We start from the raw sequence: 24,653 nt of genomic DNA, 5'->3' as shown, positions 1-24,653 counted from the left end.
GTATGAATGGGTTAACACCGCGATCTGCGGGGAGGTGCTCTGTTCTTTCCTCCCTTCCCTTCCCTCCTCCCAAACCTCACCCCTGGCAGAGGCGGCGTCCCATTACAATGGCAGAGATGTGTCAACTGTAAAGCGATAGAAGGTAGTGAAGAAAAAATAGGTGTAGGTGGTGGAGGGGGGGGGGGGTAAGTTGTGCGTAGAGAAAAAGGTTTTAGGTTTTTATATGGAAGAGATGGGAGATTAAAGAATTTTTTTTTTTGTGTTGAACTGTACGTTGGAAGTAGTGTGGCCGAGGTGGGGAAAACAAAGAGAGTGATATAAAGGAAGTTTCAATCACTAAACATCATCAGGCTACACCGGGGTTAAGGCTTTGATTAGGTTCGAATCCACTCTTTTAAAAATCATTTAGTACCGTGTGTAATGTATCTAGTCCAACGCCGCGTGTAACTATGCAGCCAACTCACAAAGACCATTACACACACACACACACTGATGTACATAAACACGGGGACACACACACACACATGGATATACATAAACAATGGGACACACACACACACGGATATAGCATAAACACGGGGACACACACACACACAGACACACGCTCTAAACTCCACACAAAAAAACTGCCCAAAAATTATACAGTAGAAATCTATTTCTTTAATTAGTTAGAGTGCTACACAAAACTGACCAATCCTTCTCTCTCTCTGTCTCTCTGTCTGTCTCTGTCTGTCTCTCTGTCTGTCTCTCCCTCTTTCTCTCCCCCTCTCTCTTTCTGTCTCTCTCCCTCTCTCTCTCTCTCTCTCCGTATATTTGCAAATTCGACCAAGAAAACCAATAAAAAAAACTTTGGGGAAGGGGGGGGGGGAGATGTTGGGATGGAGAGAGGAGGAGCTGGTGACATCGACTGAAATAGTGAGTAGCGAACATGAAGCATGGTGCCATTATAACGTCCAGGTGATATTCAAGGCACCCTTACCTGCATCTCTGCTACACAACTGTCCCCGATAATCCTTACCCGCCTCCCCTCTCTAGGCTTACGTCGCAATAGATTCCTCCTTTCATCTCCTATTCCCTCGCGACTTCCACTCAACAACGACAAAGTTCCATTGATCTCCCTCCTCTTCTGAATTACAGCCCCCCCCCCTCCCGTCGTTACACTCTGTTGATTTAACGAAAATTTAAAAACAACAACACTGAATCTATATTTATCCCAAACCCCCCTCGATGTACATAACACGCATTTCTCAGAAAGGCTTCTAAACAAAACGAGTTGGTTCACAAGCCACTCAATCATTGTCTCCCTCCTCCCCCCCCCCCCTCACACACACGTTTTCACACTTTCTCCGTCCCTCCCTTCCCCCCCCCCCACACCATTTTAATTGTCCATTGACAGATATATAATATACATGTATAGACCTCTAGAGTACGCTGTTGCATATGTCTGTAAATCTGTCACGTGAAAACAGCTTAGCATAATCACTTTTTCTTCTTTTGTTTACACAGAAAATAAAGAGCGCGGTTATACCGTTCTGTGGTTCTCATATGTCTTATTCACTATCCCCGCCACCTTTTTTTGTTCTCTTCAAAATTCTATAAAACAAAACAAAACAGAAACCCCCACTTTTGCCAGTTTGGGTCTATTGATTTTTCTTTTATTGAAATCAACTCAATATTAATAATAATAAAAAACATTCCATTGAATGAAATAAACGATTTGTGACAGTTCGTGCATAAGCTTAGTCCTCCGCCCCTCCACCTTTTCTATATTAGACTAGTTCATTCGGGGCTAATATGTTTTATTTATCTTAAAGTAAAATAAACAATTAGAGATACATGTTCAAGTTTTAACTGTAAACTAACGCGACACCTACTGTAATTTACTGTAGAAGTAGACACTTTATTGTTACAGATTTCTGTTTTCTTAATAATAATAATAATAATAATAATAATAACTCTTTAGACGCGTTTGGTAGTTTAGCCTCTAAACACTTGAATTGTAATTCCATTTTGTAAGCGCTCTTGTGAAAAAGCTCAGCAATTTAAGGGTTAACTTCGAAATAAACCCTCCAAAAAGCAACCAAAAATAGACATTTTGAACACTATTTAATCAATCTATCAAGTATAATGACACTTGTTTAAACTCCAAAGATTGAATGGTATAAGAATCTATTCGCTTAGTTTTTCTTCTAGTTTGTATTAAACTTTGTGTTAAGTGTTAATATCAATATCCAGAATCTCTACCTTCGTTTAAATAAGAACTTTTTTTCTAATTCTATTTTGATTACCAGATTTACTGCTCATTAAAATGCGCTATTTAAAAAGTCGAATTCATCTACTCTTTGCAATTCTTTCCACATAGTTACGACGCATGACTTCATTGCCTTGTCGAACGCGCTTTGTGCTGTTGTCTCGATAGTCTTACGAGATGTTTGGGCTAAAATGAAATAATCTTCAATTCTAAAGGAACATCCGAATCGTCTATTAATAAACGTTAATTACATCGGCTACTGTCAGGTCCTCCTTGAGTATGTTATATATAATTTTATTTGCTAGACACATAAAATATAATAAATAATGGATAATTATGCACATAGGTCTAAACTATTTTTTGAACAACTGGAAAATAAAGGACTTCTAAGGGAAGCTATTCTGGACTGCTCAGGCTGAACACAATAAAATTATCTTGTTACACCATACCTAACACCCCATAATAGTTATCAAACGAAGGACCCGTAGAAGATAACCCTTTTCCGCGACATTGATTTCATAAACTGTAGGCCTATTATTTTCTTTGCTGGCCTCGATGGCGACGTCACTTCGTACTATTGATCACAGTCAACTGATAACACAGAGCTTATAGTCTTGAGCAGCAACCCACAAGTCAAGTGGAACCATTAAATATTCATTCTTTGTCAAAGATACGAGAAATTGATAGACTTTATGCAAATTTTTTATGCAAATGTACTCTTGTTCTTTATGATTATTATTGTTATTGTTATTAAAAGTGACCTTTTCAATGTTATCGCAGGTTCTGATGTTGAAGATGACGGCGATATGGACTCCGGGATTGACACACAAGGCAACATTTCCGACAAAGACTTTCCTCTAGATGGCGATACAAGTCCACACGATACTAAAGAATCGATACTCAGCATGTCCCACGCGCTGGGAACCAACAACAACAACAACAGCTTTCTCAACATCAACGCTAGCGGAGGACCGGGCCACGTCAGCAACGGCATGGGCAACCCTTTAGCCGGGGGGATGGGAGGACCCCTCAACTGCAGCGCGCTGGGTCACAGCAACGGTCTCAATCCTAACGGGCCCATGGGAGGCCCTCCTGGGCTGGGCCCGCTCAGCAACGGAGGCGGAGGTCTCAATTCCTTACTGTCCCCTCGCCTGGGCAGCCCGGTCCCGCCTCAGTCCATCAAGGAAGAGAGGGATTGCCCCAACCTGGACGCTAGTCCCGGATCCGTGGATTCGAACTGTTCCACCAGCGACCTTCCTCTTGACCGCGGCGGGCCGGACGTCAACAGCAACGACAGCTGTCCGAGCCCAGACAACGGTAACGGCGTTTCGGGCGTTGGTGGCAACGGTAACGGTGGCGGCGGGAACAACGGTTCCAGCACGGTGGGCGCCAAAAGGAGGGGACCTCGCACGACCATCAAGGCAAAGCAGCTAGAAACTTTGAAAGCCGCCTTTGCGGCCACCCCAAAACCGACGAGACATATCAGGGAACAACTCGCTCAAGAAACAGGCCTTAATATGAGGGTCATTCAGGTAAGACGCTATTTCCTTTTTCTAAAAAGTTTCAGAAAATTCTCTTGAAAAAAAAATGGAAAGCTTTTTACCTCCTTAAAATATATTTTAATCCCAAAATATCTAATTAAGTAATAATTAAGCAATAAAGTGAGTCGGCATTAAATCTAATAAAAAGGTAAAAGCATTGAACCCTTTTCCATCAGCTCGCCTTCATGACATTTTGTTGTCTTCATCCGCAACACTTCAGGTCAAATTTTCTGTCATAACAGTATTAAAGAACAGGCTGGAACAGACACCACTCACTAAAACTTTCTATGTCTTGATTCAGGGTTTAGTTTATGTAATCCAGGAGTAAGTTGCATCAGTTGAATAGCTTTTACAACAATGTTTACAACAATAACAAACAAACCCCAAAACGAACCGAGTCCAAAAAACTGACGTAAGATATTTATGGAAAACGAAGATCGATAGTGAGACTTCTGGATCTGGCAGACTTCTGACTTCTGGCAAGAAAATTAAATGTATTCTAAATTGTAAGAGCAATTTTAAAGAATCACGTGGCGTTGTTTTTCACTCGAAAAACTAAATAAACAACTTATTATCGATAACAAGAATTTTCAACCTTTTGTCAAGAAAACTAAATGAAAGTGAAGACATTGGCATGTCTGCTTACCGCCTCTTTCATCCTCTATTTTTTTTTTCTAAATGTGTCTTCGATCCTGGTTTCACTTAGATGAATGCCAGGGAAATGATTTGTTTAAAATCTTAGACGTAGATCTGTTTTGTTGTACAGCCATTGTCTACTGTGTGGATGTAGATAAAGAAATGTCAATGCCATCCCCTTCTAAAGAATCTTTATTTTTTTTTTTTCTTCTTTCCCTCTTTGCTCGTGTGTGTGCGTATGTGCGTGGTGGTTTTTTTTTTTTTTTACATGTTTGTCGTCGGTCGTGACGGTGTCAACTCTGGGGAGGTGGGTTTGTGTTTGAAGTGTACGCTGGTGTTCACACCGCCCCCCCCCCTTCCTTTTGAACCACGAACCACAAGCTTCAAGTTGTCCTGTCAATAAGTTTGGTGCTACCGCCCTGCATGCCCTTGTTTTTCAGCTGAACTTTTTATTGGGCGTATGAGGGGTGCCTAGGGTGTTGAGCGGGTGTTAGGGTGGAGTGGTGTGTCCTGAATTGGTAGCCGATGAGCAAGTGACTCAGGTCTAGTGTTTAAAGTATAAGGTAGATCTGTAGAATGACAGGCAAAAATGCATGAGTTTAAGATTGGGAGTCCAGCCCCTAAACTGACACCACAACCAAACCCCGATGTCCAGAGCTTAACGCCTGGAATCCAGCTCCCACACTGAAACCCAGAACAATATCCGATGTACAATCATTAGGTCAGGGAGAGAGACTGTACAAGATCTGGTTACATGCCTTACAATACTTTTTGCGGAAACAAATCGTCCCCAATGCTCCCAGGATTTGTAATTCACCGAACAGACAGTCACTGACAGAGTGATAGTGGACCTAGAAACTCAATATTTAATGAGTAGACCCAATAGTCCAAAAGCGTTTTTTTTAACTGTCCAACCGAGGCCATTCGTTATAGAAGACCTCAACACTGACCTGCAACGTCACATCCTGTGGGGAGTTTAGAACAATAGGGCTGTGACGTCACAGGTCAGGGTTCAGGCCTTCTATAACAATTGGTCTAGGTCCAACTCCCCCCTCCCTTTGAGAGCCAGACACAACCACAACAAACCGAATCCTATATCGGCCTACAAGTATTTTTTCCCTCTCTTTCTTTTAATATTTCATGATAATCTCGATACTAGTTTTCTTTTTAAACGATTACAACTACCAAAAATAAAAAGTCGATACTTGTACGTGTTAAATTTTTTTTTAATACTTTTTCTCTGCACTGTTAGATTTCTGGTCTTTTATTAACGAGAAACTTCAGAACAGGATCCCGGATGGCTAGTATTGGCACCGCACACATTCTGACCGGTGGGGTAAGCGAAAGGGGGTGGGGGGTGGCCTGCTGTTGGTGCTACGCATCTCTGTGTCTGTGCCGCGAGGTTCACACGTTAGGAGAGCATATGAATAGCTCCTTGAACAAGAAGGGTGCCGGTCTGAATCGATCAACCACAGTTTAAGACCCAAAAAAAAATATATAGTAGAAGAGTAGGGTGGGCTGGGGCGGGTAGGCTGGTACCAAGTGTTTTACTAAAGACTCTTTATTTAGAAGAGGGTCGTGATTTGTGTCTTTCTTTCTCACAAACAAATAGGTTGGGAATAGATAGATGAATTAGATAGATAGATAGATAGATAGATAGATAGATAGATAGATAGATAGATAGATAGATAGATAGATAGATAGATAGATAGATTAGATAGATAGATAGATATATAGATAGATAGATAGATAGATAGATAGATAGATAGATAGATAGATAGATAGATAGATAGATAGATAGATAGATAGATAGATAGATAGATAGATACACAGATAAAAGAGTGTCAATAGAGAACATTTTTTAAAACAAAAAAAGTTAAATTGGTCTGAAGGTCTGATCAGAATGCCAGTCTACGAAACAAAGCTGAGACTACGGAACACTAGTTAGTACTCAGTTGCTTAGTTACATAGTTACTTAGTTACTTAGTTACTTAGGCCACTTGGCAACTAGAAGGAGTAAACTAGTGTGAATAGACAGAGTGAACAAAGAGCAATGAATAAGAATAATACATAAACATAATGGCCTATAGTGTTTATATTTTACAATTTTGTTCAGCCAAGATAAAATTAATTTCTTACTATTTTGTTCATTTTCTTTTCTCTCCCACTCCCCCCCCCCCCTCCTTCTGCGAGTGTCCCTATTTCTGGACCTCTTGTTTTCATGTCTCGTACTCACAACCCCCCCCCCCCCCCCCCCTTTCCCGGTCTAGATCCAGATCCTTCCATTCTCTGATCATGTCCTCACGTTCGGACCAACGTCCACAACGGAAGCCGCTGGTCAGTTCTAGTCCCCCTATCTGACAAACCCCGGCGTCTTGGTTTTCTCTGCTTCATTTCCGGTAGCCCTCTTGTCGGCTGCGGCCTTCCCCTCCTCACGGAAGACGTTCACGGGGATAAGAAATCTGTCCGGCATCACGCGTCGTCTGCTGAAGTTCTAGCCTCCCCTTGGAAAAAAAAAAAGACTAAATATTCAAATAGGTTTGAGAGATAAAAAAAAAAAATTGGAAGACGATCAACCATCTTGTTGGACTGAGGTCAAATATTTTGACAACTGAACCCGATATCATGTCCAAGGGGGCTAACGAACTCTGAGATGTTATCCGTTCATACACATTGAGTTGTCTCCCCCTTAAAAAAATGCAGACGTACCCTAACTGAAAGAGGTGATCATATCGAACCCTCGGAGCATCTAACTGTGAGGGAGGGAATAAAAGGCTACAAGCATGTTCCGGAACTTGGGGGCCTGAACGCAAGACAGAAAGCTATTTATTTATACACTTGCTCGAGGCTGAGGCGTCTTAAGGAAGAAAGGAGGCTGAGCGTGTAAGAGGCTGAAACCAAACAAGAGAGAGAACGTGATGATAGACAATGACCAAGGGGGATGCTACAAATGGTAGGTCCGGTAGGATAGTTGCTCCCTAACAGATCAATGACCAGCTTGACCACTGCTACGAACTTCTTAATTCTACATTTGAAATCCAGACCAAGAAAGTTGTTCTTACTGTGCCCTCCCACCTCACCTACCCTCCCAGCCACAAACATTACGTACATACATTAGCAGTACAGACGTTAAAGTGCTGGACTGCTGAATAGATGTTATAGAGTTCAAATCCTGGCCTTCAAATTCATTTTTTTTTGCTAACCCCTGAAACCCAGGCACTGAAATTCGAAAGACATAATAAAAGATTCATTACGTCATAGTGTTATGTAATCGTTACGTCATTGGTCCGATGAGATTTCTAAAGTAACCTTCCTTATTTATCTGTCGAAATATCTATAGGCCTACTAGTGGGTACTCAAGGCTCTCCAGCTCTGCAGTCCTTTGTTTCCGTATTAAATGAAAAATCCATAAAAATGTTATTTACTTTTTTAAAATATTGTTTTGTGCAAATAATTCTTAATATTTTTATTTTACTTCGAACGGAGAGTTCCCTCCCCATGTCACTTCATCACTTGCCAACTATAAATCAGCTCCTTGATTATTTTTTTTAGTGACATTTGCAAGAACGCGTTTGTAAGAGCAGTTTTTTTTTTTCTTTTGATAGTAAACTATTTTTACATTTTAGTGTACTGTAAATGTATTACTGCCAGACCACCCAGGTTAATGCCTTCGACCCCCCTCCCCCCTTATCGCTCCACCTCTGTCTTTCTCTCTTCTTACAATATGATTCCGAACTTTCAGGAACATACTTCGAATTCTAGTTGCATATCTTATTTGAGATGCGGTACTATTTTAGTCTGAGAACAATATATAAATATACATAAACAATATATAATATAAATCTAGTTCAAGACCCTTTGCATATCTAGGTCTACTTACTATTAAGAAAACTATGGTAGTATGAATTTCAATATATTAGGAAGAGACGCGTAGTTAGAATTGTCAAATATATTCAGAGATCATCAATGGCAGTGCACACATTCTCACAATGTTACACACACACACAAACACACACATGTTTCAACAGTTTCCTCACAGCTACATAGATGTACAGTCTTTAGTTGGCTGAAGAAAAAATTAATAAGATTAAAAAAAAAAAAAGAAGTATTCTTGCTTGACTGATGACGCATTGACAGTAGAGCGTTCACCTCAAGACCGATTGTCCTGGACTCCTATCCAGCCACGGCGTCATTTAGCCTTCTTTTCATCGATCATAGAATGTCCTTGTAAACCAGGGATAGAATGTCCTTGTAAACCAGGGATAGAATGTCCTTGTAAACCAGGGATGGCTGCCTGGTCGTGTTGTAACCGATTGGGAATCATCTTAATGTCTTGGCTTCGAGCCTTGCTCTCTGCCAACACGTGTCGTCCTGCAAGAGGTCCTGGCTAGGAAACTACCTCTTGTGTATAGAACATTAATGGAGCTTTGGGAGCGTGACCAGGTTTTAACTGTACTTCCTTTATGGTTCTTTTATATTCCACCAAAATCTTGTTCTGTTTTGTATGTCTTTATATTTTTTAATTGTGCTATATCGAATAGAATTGGACTGGGACAAGTTATATATTATATTACTATCCAGACATTGATATAGATAAATGAAGTCATCAACCACAGATGCTTAAACAGGAGGGTCGTTATAACCGAGTTTTCTAATAATGAAAAATGACTAAACTCGTGTGCATTGACATTATGTCGTGAACCGAACCAGAAGGTCAGCATGTGTTTTGTGTTTAACAGTTAGCAACCGCGCGGTCACGACACCTAGGTGATCTCTCTTGCGCGCGAGGCGTCATAATAGTTCACGCCGGCACTGGTTATAAAAGTCGGCTTATTTACGGCCTCCCCTTGCCATCAAAACTGATGCGTTGCTCGCCTCGCTCGTGTGTGGGTTCAACTCAAGATGGGCATGGGACACAATGTGCTTTACAATGGAGTTGAACTAGCAGGGCTGGCTTGATGTATCGGGCCCTCGTGCTGAGCTCGGGGAATGCAGAATTCGAGGTTATGGCAAGGGTGTGTTGATGGAGGAGCAGAAGCTGATACGCCCTAACTTAGCGTTTGCAATAAAATAGTCATTTAACTTAGCATTTCTTGAAGATGACTGTCGACATCCAGTGCGAAGACGATTTGACACTCAGAACAGCGAGGAACTCTTCTTAGAGAGATAGTGAAGACTTCGTCCTATGAGGCACATTCTTGCACGCAAGTGTGGACTGCGCTTAGAGAGTTAGTGAAGTCTTCGTCCTTTGAGGCACATTTTTGCACATTCTTGCACGCAAGTGTGGACAGCACTCTGGGTTTCTTGTAGCTGGTACAACCAAAGTAGGGGTAGGATACAACCAGCTAAAGTGTTGTTAGAAAATGTGTACTAGAGTTCACAAAAAAACGTATTGCTTGTTATCACAGCTGTATCTGGTTGTTTCCGGTCACTGCTGCTGGTGGTTGTTTTGTCGCAGCTGTTGTTGGATGCTTCCTAGTTTTTGACTTTTTTTTCAATCTGTTTTCAAATCTAGGTTAACATAAGCGCTAAGTAGTTAGATAAATGGCATTAAATGTACCTGGCAATAGTTGCATGTATATTTTCATTACCTAGTGTACATGGTCATACAGCTATGACAAGGCAAAGATCTTGTTTGGAACTACATAATCCAGAATGGATACATGTATACCTCACATATCAGCCACCACCTTTTCTAGAAAAAAAAAAAAGACCGTGGCGTGTGGAAGTACTTGTAGTAACGGACGGTTGAACACCCACGGGTGACGCCATGTCTAGAACGGTCTACCTCCCCGTTAGGTGGAGTAATGCTCCCTGTCACACGCCCTACTGCCAGGCTCACCTGGTTGTGGTAGTTGTAGTGGCTGTCTTTCCTGGCGTTCATTTTTTTTTTAAATGTATCACATGTTACCATTGTGGAGTTCTAAGAGTGACGGATGTGGCGCCTGCGAAAAAAAAAAGTAAACTGTCAGGGGCGTTTCTTGTGTGTGTATCTGTGTATCTGTAATGTGTGTGAGTGTTATGGGAAAGTGTTTTTTTTTTAGCAACATCATTCTTATTACCTACAAAACTTAAAAAATAAAACAAAAAATTTTTTCATGTGAATCGAAAAAAAAAAAAACCGATGATGTCTGGGAGGATGCCGAAAAGGAGGAGGGTTAAATGACTTCTGCTAAATGTGATCCCACCACTGGCAAATGAAAGTATTCTGGTGTATCTGTAAGAAATGATCAAGAAAATGAAGCTATGAGTGCAAGTGTGAGGCTTCATTAAAAGAAGTGGTGTGTATCTAGGACTGATTCGTATTACATCTATCTAATCGACGTCAACAAATCTCAATTTTAAATAATTTACATTTGAAGTCTATTCATTTTAATTGGACCATTGCTCAATCTCATCTACTTCCGATGAAACATTTCTGTTAATCTCAAACCAACTGGCTGAATGGAAGCATTCTTTATCCTCCACGCCAAAAATGTTTATGGAAAGAAATAGAATTTATGGCATCGTAAAACAAATCGAGGCTCATTGGCGACTGTAACATAAAACATAAAAACAAAACTTAACACTATAAATTTACACCGCGAAAACATATCAACACTGCAACAGAAGTGATAGGAAACAACCAGCCGCAGTAGTGATAGGAAACAACCAGCCGCAGTAGTGATAGGAAACAATCAGCCGCAGTAGTGATAGGAAACAACCAGCCGCAGTAGTGATAGGAAACAATCAGCCGCAGTAGTGATAGGAAACAATCAGCCGCAGTAGTGATAGGAAACAACCAGCCGCAGTAGTGATAGGAAACAATCAGCCGCAGTAGTGATAGGAAACAACCAGCCGCAGTAGTGATAGGAAACAATCAGCCGCAGTAGTGATAGGAAACAATCAGCTGCAGTAGTGATAGGAAACAACCAGCCGCAGTAGTGATAGGAAACAATCAGCCGCAGTAGTGATAGGAAACAATCAGCCGCAGTAGTGATAGGAAACAATCAGCCGCAGTAGTGATAGGAAACAATCAGCCGCAGTAGTGATAGGAAACAATCAGCCGCAGTAGTGATAGGAAACAACCAGCTGCAGTAGTGATAGGAAACAACCAGCTGCAGTAGTGATAGGAAACAATCAGCCGCAGTAGTGATAGGAAACAACCAGCCGCAGTAGTGATAGGAAACAATCAGCCGCAGTAGTGATAGGAAACAACCAGCCGCAGTAGTGATAGGAAACAACCAGCTGCAGTAGTGATAGGAAACAATCAGCCGCAGTAGTGATAGGAAACAATCAGCCGCAGTAGTGATAGGAAACAATCAGCTGCAGTAGTGATAGGAAACAATCAGCCGCAGTAGTGATAGGAAACAACCAGCTGCAGTAGTGATAGGAAACAACCAGCTGCAGTAGTGATAGGAAACAATCAGCCGCAGTAGTGATAGGAAACAATCAGCCGCAGTAGTGATAGGAAACAACCAGCCGCAGTAGTGATAGGAAACAACCAGCTGCAGTAGTGATAGGAAACAATCAGCCGCAGTAGTGATAGGAAACAATCAGCTGCAGTAGTGATAGGAAACAACCAGCTGCAGTAGTGATAGGAAACAACCAGCCGCAGTAGTGATAGGAAACAATCAGCCGCAGTAGTGATAGGAAACAATCAGCCGCAGTAGTGATAGGAAACAACCAGCTAAAGAAGTGATAGGAAACAACCAGCTGCAGTAGTGATAGGAAACAACCAGCTAAAGAAGTGATAGGAAACAACCAGCTAAAGAAGTGATAGGAAACAACCAGCTAAAGAAGTGATAGGAAACAACCAGCTCAAGAAGTGATAGGAAACAACCAGCTAAAGAAGTGATAGGAAACAACCAGCTAAAGAAGTGATAGGAAACAACCAGCTAAAGAAGTGATAGGAAACAACCAGCTAAAGAAGTGATAGGAAACAACCAGCTAAAGAAGTGATAGGAAACAACCAGCTGCAGTAGTGATAGGAAACAACCAGCTGCAGTAGTGATAGGAAACAACCAGCTAAAGAAGTGATAGGAAACAATCAGCTAAAGAAGTGATAGGAAACAACCAGCTAAAGAAGTGATAGGAAACAATCAGCTAAAGAAGTGATAGGAAACAACCAGCTAAAGAAGTGATAGGAAACAACCAGCTAAAGAAGTGATAGGAAACAACCAGCTAAAGAAGTGATAGGAAACAACCAGCTAAAGAAGTGATAGGAAACAACCAGCTAAAGAAGTGATAGGAAACAACCAGCTAAAGAAGTGATAGGAAACAACCAGCTAAAGAAGTGATAGGAAACAATCAGCTAAAGAAGTGATAGGAAACAACCAGCTAAAGAAGTGATAGGAAACAATCAGCTAAAGAAGTGATAGGAAACAACCAGCTAAAGAAGTGATAGGAAACAACCAGCTAAAGAAGTGATAGGAAACAACCAGCTAAAGAAGTGATAGGAAACAACCAGCTAAAGAAGTGATAGGAAACAATCAGCTAAAGAAGTGTTAGGAAACAACCAGCTAAAGAAGTGATAGGAAACAACCAGCTAAAGAAGTGATAGGAAACAACCAGCTAAAGAAGTGATAGGAAACAACCAGCTAAAGAAGTGATAGGAAACAACCAGCTAAAGAAGTGATAGGAAACAACCAGCTAAAGTCATGCTTACTAGAATTCAGAAGTTCATTAAAAAAAAACAGCATACTATAATGAAAAAAAAAACTACCAACACATTTATGATAATGATGAGTTTTCTCTTGCCTACTTTATTCTTACTTCAATTGATAAAACTTCGAAATAAAACACATTTAAGAGAGAATATGGAGTTAGTAAAGAAAAGAGTTCAGTAAAGCCAATGTAGGGATGTTAGTAATAAAAAATATTTAAAAAAAAATTAGAGAAAAAAAAAAACACCACCACCAACCCAGACAACTGTTCAAGTATTTCCACTGATGTTGTGGCAGTGTGTCTCTGGCCGATGAGATGGAGCGGGGCGTCGCGGGGGGAGATGTTGGAGATTTAGGGCTCATTCATAACGCGATCATCATTGATCCGGGGGGAAAAGGTTGTGTCAACAAATGTCCGCCCCTGATGTCCTAAGGGGTATTGAGTTCTACCAGTAGAGGGTCCAGGGATTGGTCCCTCGAATCAAACTATTGCATTGAAAAGATTCGAGGCGGTTGGGGGTGTGGGGTGGGAGAGCGAGAGAGAGAGAGAGAGAGAGAAAGAGAGAGAGAGATGTAGGTTGAAAAAAACGGAGAAAATGTTCAGGCCGAACTTTGTATTGGTGATTAAGTTAATTGAAGGCAAAAAAACAACAACAACACAATATATGATTTACTAGGTTGACGTCAAAATAAAAAGAAGGCCACGTGAGAAAGAGAGAGAGAAAAAGAGAGGGAGAAAGAGAGAGAGAGCGAGAAAGAGAGAGAGAGGGAGGGAGATAGCAAAATAGGCCTTCTACAAACTCTCCAGGTTCCGCGAACAAAAGGCTTACGAACAAAAGCCTCCTCCCCCATCGTTTATACGCCAAGCTGACCATGCCAGGCCCCGCTGGTCCTTGAGAGCCGCTTCCACCCCAGTTGCTTCTGGCCATATCTTGCTACAGTAGTTGCTGGATTTTTTTTTTTTTTTTGTTTGTTAAAAAGAGCGTTTCATGCACCGGGTGAAATCAAAACACCCAAGTCAGTTCAGACGACGTCCTAAGACCAGACCCCCAACCGTCTTATACCCTGAAGCACGCAGTGACCAATCTAGCCGTTGACCAGATTGACCGTGTCAATGTTTCTATGGACTTGTCAAGATGTTTTTCTTTCTGAATTCTAGCCGTGGTCTCCAAGCGCATCGATACAAAGAAACGGAATACAGTTGAATTAACCCTTACAAATATCGTAACATTAAGTCATAAGCATTGACATGTTCACCAAAAACAAAACCCTATAAATGTTAATAATTAGTTATTTGCCATCAAGTTAATTTGGATTCATCATCATTCAAAAAAAATATTTAAAATATTGTGAATGTTTGCAGTGTAGGAAGTTGCTGTTATTATAGTGGATGCTGTTGTTGTTGTATTTTTTTGTATACAAAGAAGATGTGGCATGATTCTAAGTTAGAACAATTTTGTAGTTCTGATAAAATCTCTAAAAGCAAACATGTTATTTTGTTTTAAAATGGACCAAGTCACAGGACTGAAACTCATCATGTCATGAACAGTTATAAAATATCAAAACTTGTTTTTTTATAATGAAGGTTATTTGTTTTTTTGTTTTTTTTTCAGTTCTAAAGTGATTATAACATTTGTATTTATAGAAATAAAAGTACTCTAATGATATCTTACTTTAAAATGTGTAACATTTAAAGTGTGAGTGTGATAGACTTAAAGAAAAAGTCAACTGTTGAACTAGTCTGACCCTACTTATGTAACATTATTACATGTGCTGTTAGATGTGCTTTTGAGCCAGATTTTGATTCCATCATTTCATCTAGTGCTTGTGGAGATAAAAATTAATTTCTTACAATTAAATTTGTAAATACAAAAAAAAATCGTGACGACAGTTTGAGTTTGAACACTGCCGTCATATCACCTCTCTCTTTCTCTATGTATTCATGCAGAAAATTTTAGGTAAGAGATAACAAATAAATGGGTATTAACAGGAAACTTAGCAGATCAATTGATTAGCCTGATCAGGCACTGAAGTAGATAAGATAAGTGCATAAGCCTACAGCCCTAAAGCATGGCTCTTCTGGGCATTTGTTGTGGAGCACAAGGCCGCAACAGCACTTCCACTTTGGACTCTGTTCCTGGGCAATATGCCATCAGGTCATCCTGCCATTCTTGCTTCTTGATCTAACGATCTTCTCCATCTTTGCTTTGCTCTCCCAGCCCCTCCCTGCGAGATACACTAGGTATCCAAATACTTCACACTACACGGGTGTCAAAAATAAAACAACATTCATATAAACTGTGAGTGAACTAGTGTGCTATAAAAACAATAAAGATAACATTTGGGCTTTTAAACTTCGTTGCTGGATGTCTCCAGCACTAGAATGGCCCAATGCTAGTGCTACCGGATAGAGAACCAAAAATATCCTCTAATCCCCTACCCTCTATGAAATGGGCAGCAATAGAGAAAAAAAAAAGGCTTGCAAGAAGGATGCTCTGATGTCAGAGAGGGTTTTGTATTTCTATGGACGGTTTTCAAAACACCAGGGAGAATTTTTTTTTTTCTTTTCTGGGATTGGTCTTGGCTTAACTAGGACTACGGGATCTGGTTTAGAGGGGCGTGGGTACGTGTGTGAGAGGTGTGTGTGTGTGTGTGTGGAGAGAGAGAGGAAGCTTGGGTGCCTATAAAGCCAGATGTCTTGTTCGCCGCATAATATTTATTGCTGCTATTGTCACTGCCCAAACGATGCACAACGCTGTGAGCACACCTGCGCGTCTGGGGGGTGTTTATCCATCTCATTTTACAAACAAAAACAACAGCAGAGCACAATTTGTACGCCCCCGGCGGCGGCGCACCCCCCCCCCTCTCCACCTTTGCGAGAACAGAGACTTTGGTTTGGGCTAGGGCGCTTATACTAGCCTAGCGCTACCAGAAGACAATCAATCAAGTTATAACGTATGGGCGACCTAGGACTCAGGGAAGACCAAACACCATCTTTCAATCGACTGCCGTATGCATAAGGTACCAACAAAAATCGGTGGTTTCTTAAAACGACTATTTTTTTTAAAAGAAACTTTACATCGCTTCAAAACAATTGTTACAGAAAGGCCGAAAAAGAGAATTTCACTACAGAGTTGATAGATAAAGCTATAGTATCATCATAATCATGTACAGAGACTCTTCAAGTCACAATATGTTCATTAAGAAATCTTCTACAACATGGATACTCTGAAATTAGAATTAACTCTTTTTCTCCTAACTGACGATACCAACGTTGATCCTACCCCACTAAATTAAATTAAATTTTGGATTTATAAACTTTTATTTGTGCTATATAAAATGAGCATGAATTCTTCTAGAATTATATATCTAATATGACATTTCCAGATTACATACAAAAAAGTTATTGAAGTTAGATCATAACAGGGTAGTGAAACACAAATGAGGAAATGAATATCACTGCTATTGCACGTTAGATAATTACGGAAAGAAAGAGTTTAAAATATAAAAACATAGTAACAATATAAAGCTTCCAACGTAACAACATGAGTAAGAAAAAATACAAAACAAGTTTGTGTTAACATAAAACTCGTTTCTCGCCCCTGTGGGTTCGCTGTTAGTAAGCTATTCAAGCCGAAATGAAAGTTTTGATATTTCTAGCACGACGAACACAAGAGTTAAATTATATCCCAAAAACATAATTTTTTTAAAAAAATTCTTGACCTAAAAATTTAACCTCAATTCACGAGAACATAAAAGAATTATAAGGCTTCGTAATGGCCCTTTTCCCTTCAAGCAACTGATCTAATATAGCTTGAGACAACGATTGTGTGTATTCGTAGCGATTTTATTGAAATTTTTTTAATGTGTTGTTTCATGTTCATTCTGTTTTTTTGTTGCTCCCTAACGCGTCACAAATGTGGGCATCCTTCTCTGATGCTAATCTCGCGTCCTTTTGAAGCCTCTAACGAATCTAGTCAGCCGCTGCCCTTTCCCGTGTGTTCCCTAACGACAGAATTTCCTGCAGACCAGAAAGGGTTTCCCCATCGTCGGCACTTGACAGGGTTCGAATCAGCGCTGAAAGGGCGGGGGACGGGGGGGGGGGAGGGGGGAGGTTCCCAAAGACCAAACGTTGAGGACAAGTTGCCGCGGACCTTGTGGGTCTTCTCCCTTTGGATGAGCTAACGGCGTGGGCGAAGGATGGAATGGAAGATCAGAAAAGATTCACATTCGTTGGGAGGGGATTTTTTTTTTTTTGGGGGGGGGGAGAGGGAAGAAGCGGGAGGCATTGAGAAGGATGGGGAGGCAAGAGGAAGTCCTATGAGATCTACGGCTAAGCATCTCGCTTTGATGGATGTAAGCAGATGAATACAAGGTTTCCATTAACTCTGAAACCAAAATAAAGTTCGTCTTTCACGTATGAAACATATCTAGACTCAGTTCCTCGCGATACATCGGATAGAGTAGCAGATGAACTACGCAAGCAGCAACAATGCAAGAAATCTATCACTCCGTACTGATTATATTTTACTCTTAAATGAAATACTGTACATCAATATACAATACATATAACATAGACATTAACTTGATGTGTTACTACATTTTGCATATGTTAACTATCTCTACAGCATAGTCACAGTATTCTGTTTTCAGGAGAAAAGCGAAAGTTAGTTTTTGGGAAATGCGCAAATCAGTTTGTCGTTATAGGAGGCCTCGACACTGACCTGCAGCATCACAACCTGTGGGCAGTTTAGACCAATACCGTCACAGGTCTGTACGACGTGGCAACGAGCTATTGGTCTCGCTCAAACCGCCTTCAAGGCAGCGGAGGGTGACCAAAACATGGGGGTTCGAGCACGGGGCCATCGAGATTAAAGTCTAGAGTGCATACCATACTACCACAAGACCAAAAAAAAAAAAATACCAGGGTTGCCAGAAGTTTCGTGGTTGTTTTGAGGGGGGGGGGGTATGTCGTCAATAGGGTACTTAAGTATTTCAAGATTGATCTGGAGTTCGTTCTCAAGCCCAACGTAAGCTATACGAACTTTCTCCGATCAACAAGCCCAAAGTATGTTACACGCACTCCAATCGAATGAGCTTCGCGCAGTAGCAGGTCTTGTATGTTTTGTACAAGTTTTGTCTATACTTTAATGTATGTCTCCTCGTCACATTCCGCAAACCCCACATCCATCACACTTCAGCCACCCACAACATCATCACCTAACAACCACATTCTCTCTTCACCCTCACATTTCACACCTACAGTTCTCCCTACTCCCCCCCCCACCCCTCCATTATAGTTAGATTTTAGATCCCAACATGCAAAACACATTTCACGGCACACAGAAATACACAAAACAACCCCCCCAAAAAAAAACAGAAAGATTTCTAATAAATTTTCTTAAGCCAAACCACGCTGGTGACAGGAAGAGAGAAAGAGAGAGAGAGAGAGAGAGAGAGTTGGGGAGGCAGGGGAGAAAGAGAAAGTGATGAAAGAGAAAGAAGGGCGATAGCTCCTACAAAAAAAGTGGCTAAATAGCAACCCTGGTCGTATACATCCACCTTTAAAGATTTATTTTTTTTTACACACAAAAAGAGAAAATTAACATAAAAGTCCAAAAACGCCCCAAAAACCTGTACAGTATAATACCTCAACATCAAAGTTTCAGAGGCGTATGAAAGAGGTGGGGAAGCATGAAAACCAAATCACTAAAGGAAGACAAGAAGGTGAGAAAAGGATTTTTAAAACAAAACAAAAAAATACAACACACACACACACACCCACACACATACACACACAGGTAAATAAAAGAAGAAAAGACAGGTAAATGTTGAAGGTAGCAGGGGAAACAACTCTTCACAAAAAATCTCATAAAGCAGACGTAAAAGACAGGCTCTAGGCGGGATATTGTCCGGGCCACAAAGGCTGAAGCCCTTTCAACACCATCATGCATCATCGGCTTAATGCCCCAGTGTAGACTTTTACATAAGTACATACATGCGTGTCAGACAGATAGACAGAGTTTTATTTTATGATCTCTGTCTTTTTTTTATGTACATAAATATAAAGAGGTAAAAGAAAAAAATGGTGAAGAAAAAGCGCTTGGAGCTCATAAAATAGTATCCCACTGGAAAGGGAGAGAGAGAGAGAGAAAAAAAGGGAGAGAATGTGGGTAAAATAAAGAAATCAGAAAGTATGCCGACTGTGTGTACCACGTGTTTTACAGACATGCTTTCGAGTCTCGGAACAAACACTGTTATCTTCTTGGTTTTCAACTTTTTGAATAAAGCACAAGAAGCTCACCATCAGGTTTGTCGTATTGTAAACTTTAGTATTGGACACCCCTCGGCCACCAAGGCAAGCAATGTTAATTCATCCGTAGACGTGATTCCCCTCCCAACTCTTCTCTCCCTCCACTAACTCTTCCACCCCCCAACTCTTTTCTCTCCCTCCACTAACTCTTTTCTCGCCCCCCCCCCCTTTCTTTTCTCTCCCTCCACTAACTCTTTTCTCGCCCCCCCTTCTTTTCTCTCCCTCCACTAACTCTTCTCGCCCCCCCCCTTCTTTTCTCTCCCTCCACTAACTCTTTTCTCGCCCCCCCCTTCTTTTCTCTCCCTCCACTAACTCTTTTCTCGCCCCCCTTCTTTTCTCTCCCTCCACTAACTCTTTTCTCGCCCCCCCCTTCTTCTTTTCTCTCCCTCCACTAACTCTTTTCTCGCCCCCCCCCTTCTTTTCTTTCCCTCCACTAACTCTTTTCTCGCCCCCCCTTCTCCCCCACCCTCCAACCGAGCACCTATAAGAAACACTGCAAGATATTTTTTAAAATTTAAGCACAAGTTTAACCCTTAATGTGCTGAGCTTTTTTACAAGAGAGCATTACAATTCTAGTGTTTAGAGGCTAAGCAACAACACGCGTCTAAAGGGTTAAAAAATAATACATATCTATGATTCTTATTTGAAATAGGAGCCATCGGTAATAGTGCTGTAACAAATTACATAGGCTTGGAACCCCCCCCCCTCCCCAGGCAGAACAGTTTGTCCAGACTTAACGATGTATTGCCTAGAGTCCCAAAAGTCTTCGACTCAACTCTCTTGACAATGACATAGAAGAAGTACATGCTAGATATTAATGTATCTATGACACCACCTGTCCCATACAAACATAATACTGCAGGGTTACAGCACAGTCTACAGTTGAATCGTACATATCTTCTCACTCAGATATTTGGTTTTCATAAAAGTGTAAGTGGTTAATCCAAATTGTATGATAAGATGTAAATTTTAGATTTAATTTGAATTTTATGATGACAGTTTAAAAAAATGATATAATTGAATCCAAATTTAATGATTGACTATTATAAGAATGTATCTAAGTCTTATGAATTGATTCAAATTTTTATGATTGAATTTAAATTTTAAAATTGAATCTAAATTTTATGAATGAATCTAAATTTTATGATTGAATTTTGAAATGTTTTCAATTTTGAAAAAAATCTCTTGCAATCCTGCGCCCACACAAATCAGGAGGGGAAAAAGTTCGAATCTTAAATGACTTGAAAAGAGAAAATATTTTGTTTAAAAAAAAAAAAAGGAGTCAGGTTTACAGTGTCTTTAGTGAGGCTTTCATGTTCAAATATTTTTTTTTATTTTTAAATACAATATACTAGTCTTGAGTTCTTTCGTCTCCACCCTCCCCCCCCCCCCACACACACACAAAGTTGCTCGAGCCAGAAGTTGTGACGAAATTTTGCGTGAGACTTTTTGTTCTCCACCCCCAGCGCACGCACACACAAACATGCGATTACAGTGAAAGCTTTTACGGTTTAGTGTGACCTACTCAAGTCAAAGTCAAGGTCTCGGTCTTATAGTTGGCACGGTCACATGATCCGAGCTGAAGATAAAAAAAAACAACATTGCATTAAGCGTTGGGGTTAAGTTAGTCTCTCAGTGCCCTCCCTTTCTTTTTTAAACTACTATATCCTGTTTCATATATGAAAATTCATCTATATATATTGACGAATTGTGTTCTATTATTGAATTTGGATAAATGGGAGGGAAGTCAACTGTAGAGAAAACCATCAACATCAGTGAAACGAGTTTTCACTATTTGCATTTATTTTGCTTTATTGAGTGCATTTAATACTGTGTTTGCCTTTTATGATGTGTGTCGTTTTAGGGACACACGTGTATTCTATATCTACAGCGTATTATAGAAGTATATAGCCACAATATGAGCATGTTAGCTTTCACCGAAGCCTCTGTTTTGCACCATCACAAAATAGTTAGTGTAAAATAAAAAGACATCGAGGTCTAGTCTAGTTATAGACCATAAAACCAAAGATCTTAAAAGACAAAATGAAAAGCGGAGTCTTGCTACTTAATTGCCGCCTTAGTTCGACCTTCTTGCTGTAATTACATTTTTATGTTGGCAAACATTAACTTCCTCGCCCGGTCCCCACATCGCCGCCCCTGCCCTCCCGGCACTATTAAGTTTTTCCTTTTTTTTTCTTGTTCAGTGTTTTACTTGGTTAAGTTCGCATCTACTTTTAAGAAAAAGACCTCTTAACGATTCGAAGGGATTTCAATTACTCGCGTGTAATCGCAGTTAAAGGGACACGCATGCTCGAGCCGGGGGCCCCTACCGAGGCGTCCACGCGCTGTGATTGTCAAGACAGGAGGTCCGGTAAAGAACGAGGGGGGGGGGAGAGGTATTGCGGGCTCCGATCGACTCCAGCCGCTGCAAACATCCGGGAACATCATTTAACATCGAAGTACGCACCACTCGCCGGCGGGGGCGTCCCCGTGTTGCTAAGTGTTTTAGAAGATAACCAAGCAATGTATCTTTTTTTGTTTCTACTTTGTTTTTGTTCTTGAAACTGTGAGATGGTGCGGGTGGGGTGGGTGTGACACACTGAGCTAGTAAGGGTGATGTAGTGTACAGCTTTTAGATATGAGTTGACATAGGGGCGGGGGGTAGCCACCAACTCACAAGTTTTTCAGCGGCACTTTTCTAGCGTGAGTACAAATAAAAACACACTCTAGTACAACTACACATTCTATAACCAAGCAACACATGACAACCGTTACACACGTGTGTTTAAAAATAAAGAGACCACCACAAACTCATAAAACGTATACAGACTCACAAAGGCCGAAGATAGAAGTCCTTGTACCTAAACACAAAATCTCTCGCGCGCACACAAATGTGCGCATGCTTCATAAGTACTTCCGTTTTAATAAAATTCTGAATATGTTTCTAGATCTATATTAAAAGTATAGAAAAAAAAAAGGAAAATTAAAATTCGAGTCAGTTTTCCATTGGACATTATTTCAATACTATCTCTGTGGATTTATTGATAAGTTCATTGACTTTGTCTCCTTTATATATAATGTGTGACTATTTATTCTACACTTCAGGCTTATGTTATTCCATTATTCGATTTTCTAAAGTGGATTAGTTGTCAGGGAATTCTACTTATGGATCCCTGGTGTAGGCTTGAATACTGTAATTCTAGATTTAAGTTTAGAACTACTACAACACGATAACCACACATCACCAGCAGTTACATTAACCCATTACACTAGCCCATTACACTTTGGATGATATTGTCGACCCTACGCCTCGATAAACTGCCACTTCAACTCCAACAAACCGTTAGTATGACTTGTGCATCGTCATCTCGTAGGTGTTGGTTATTTAGACATAGGAAACGAACCCAAACAACGCAGTCTCTATATTGAATTTGCACGGTGCGTGGTGGCTGAGGGGTGAAAGGCTTGGCCTTCGAACTAAGGGCGTCTAGGGTTCGAATCCTGGTGAAGACTGGGATTTTAAGTTACTGTCCTTTTAGGACAGAGTCAGAGTCCACCCAAACCCTAATGGTTGAGAAAAGTAAAGGCAGTTTGTCCTTGTGCTGATTACATGACACACTCATTAATCGTAGGCCTGTTTACTTTATTTAATTCCATCGCTTCGAGTCAAACAATTAAATGAAAACTACACGTAAACTAGTAGCTTAGTCAGTAATGATTTAATGTCATTGTACTGTCATTGTACTGTCATTGTACTGTCATTGTACTGTATTGCTAGCGCTAAAAGTACAGCAATCTTCTACCCCAGTGTTTCCCAAACTGTGTTCCTCGAGGTCTTAATAGGTGTTCCACAAACTACTGGTTATTAACTAGTAAGCCACCACGTGAATTAATCTCTCTAAAATAGAATATACAAAATGTTCCGCTAATTCACATAATGTGCGAAGTGTTCCGTTAAGGAAAACATTTGGGAACCACTACTGTATCTTTTACTCTTTCCCTAGAACGTCACCTCCCAAGTGCATGTACTTTCAAATTCACGTCTTCCACAGTCCAGGTTCGTCCAGCTGGTCCTGTTAAAGACAGGGTGGGGAGGGAGGGGGGCATGCACGTCCCAGGGCAGGACCGAAGGACCTCCTTTTTTTTTTCTCCTCACGTTTTTGATCTCCGCCTTGTTTGACAGAACTTGTCAGCGTCGTGGAATAGCCAAGGGAGGCTAACGCGATCCAGACAATCTATGTCTGCTGAGTTATCTTCTGTGTCAGCCAGGGTAACAGAAAGCATGAAGAGTAACAAAAAAATTAATAATAGAAAAAAAAACACGAAAGAAATCACATAATATAAAATGTAAAACAAAATAGAAATATACAAAGTATAATAAATACACTATTGTAGATTTTATGCGGAAAACCCAATACTTTATTTTATTTAAATATTTTGTTACATATATAATCTAGATGCCAGTACTATATTGTATAACAACCAGGAACTGTTGGATTAGAGAAAAAACAACACATTAAATACCATATTTCAAATTGCTACTGAAAACCACTTAGATGTATGGATGAAAGAAACATTATCTGATTATATCACAACAGAATGATAATTTGAGATATATTTTAAAAATTGGTGATCCTAAGCTAACGATTCTTGTTTGGCAGAATGGTGGTAGACAGCTCCGTGATTGGTGGTCATTCAAACACGAACCTCATCCACAGCAGAGGCTTCAGAAGTCAACAGAAATGTCCTAAATTCAGCAATGACAACTTTTCACAAAGGTGCTAATGTTTAGATCATACCATAACGCCGAGTCTAAAAAAACAAAATGATGACGTATTTTTTTGGATAACTCTGACATTAAGACGAAATCCAATTAGTTCTCCCCCTTTGATACTTGGATCGATGTCAGTGTCTCTTATTATTTACAAAATCTGTCATTGCTAAAGCGAGATATAGGTAGATTACCTAGCCGTAAGTTGCGTATGTGTTTAGCACTAGCGCGTTGGCGCTATATAAAAGGTAAGAGAGATATTATTTGGAAAAGGGGGGAGGGGTAACAAAAATATAGTTAGAGGAGAGGATTAGGTGGGTGGGGAGAGTAGTGGGCAGGTAGCCAGATGGTATGTCAATCTTCTGCAACTGTTACCAATGGTTTCAAATAGATTGGGTAGTGGTTTATACAGTCAACCTGTGTGTGTGGGGGGGGGGGAATGGGCCTTAGAGGGGAAAGGGGGGGGCATTGGGACAAAAAGAGGGGGCTCACAGCG

At 40.5% G+C, this 24,653-nt stretch overlaps 1 protein-coding gene across 1 annotated transcript in view; it reads left to right on the top strand.

Annotated features, from left to right (window-relative positions):
* LOC106079744 (LIM/homeobox protein Lhx1-like) overlaps nucleotides 1–24,653 on the top strand; it is a 173,629-nt gene that overhangs the window by 61,787 nt on the left and 87,189 nt on the right. Inside the window, exon 4 of the mRNA XM_056005901.1 lies at nucleotides 3,032–3,783. Within this exon, the coding sequence (XP_055861876.1) occupies nucleotides 3,032–3,783 (752 nt within the window). The remainder of the gene's footprint in view (nucleotides 1–3,031; nucleotides 3,784–24,653) is intronic.

The sequence above is a fragment of the Biomphalaria glabrata genome, chromosome 12 (assembly GCF_947242115.1).
Source record: "Biomphalaria glabrata chromosome 12, xgBioGlab47.1, whole genome shotgun sequence".
Taxonomy (NCBI): domain Eukaryota; kingdom Metazoa; phylum Mollusca; class Gastropoda; family Planorbidae; genus Biomphalaria; species Biomphalaria glabrata.
The sequence above is the reverse complement of the archived record's forward strand: the minus strand, read 5'-3'. Positions and strand labels throughout refer to the sequence as shown.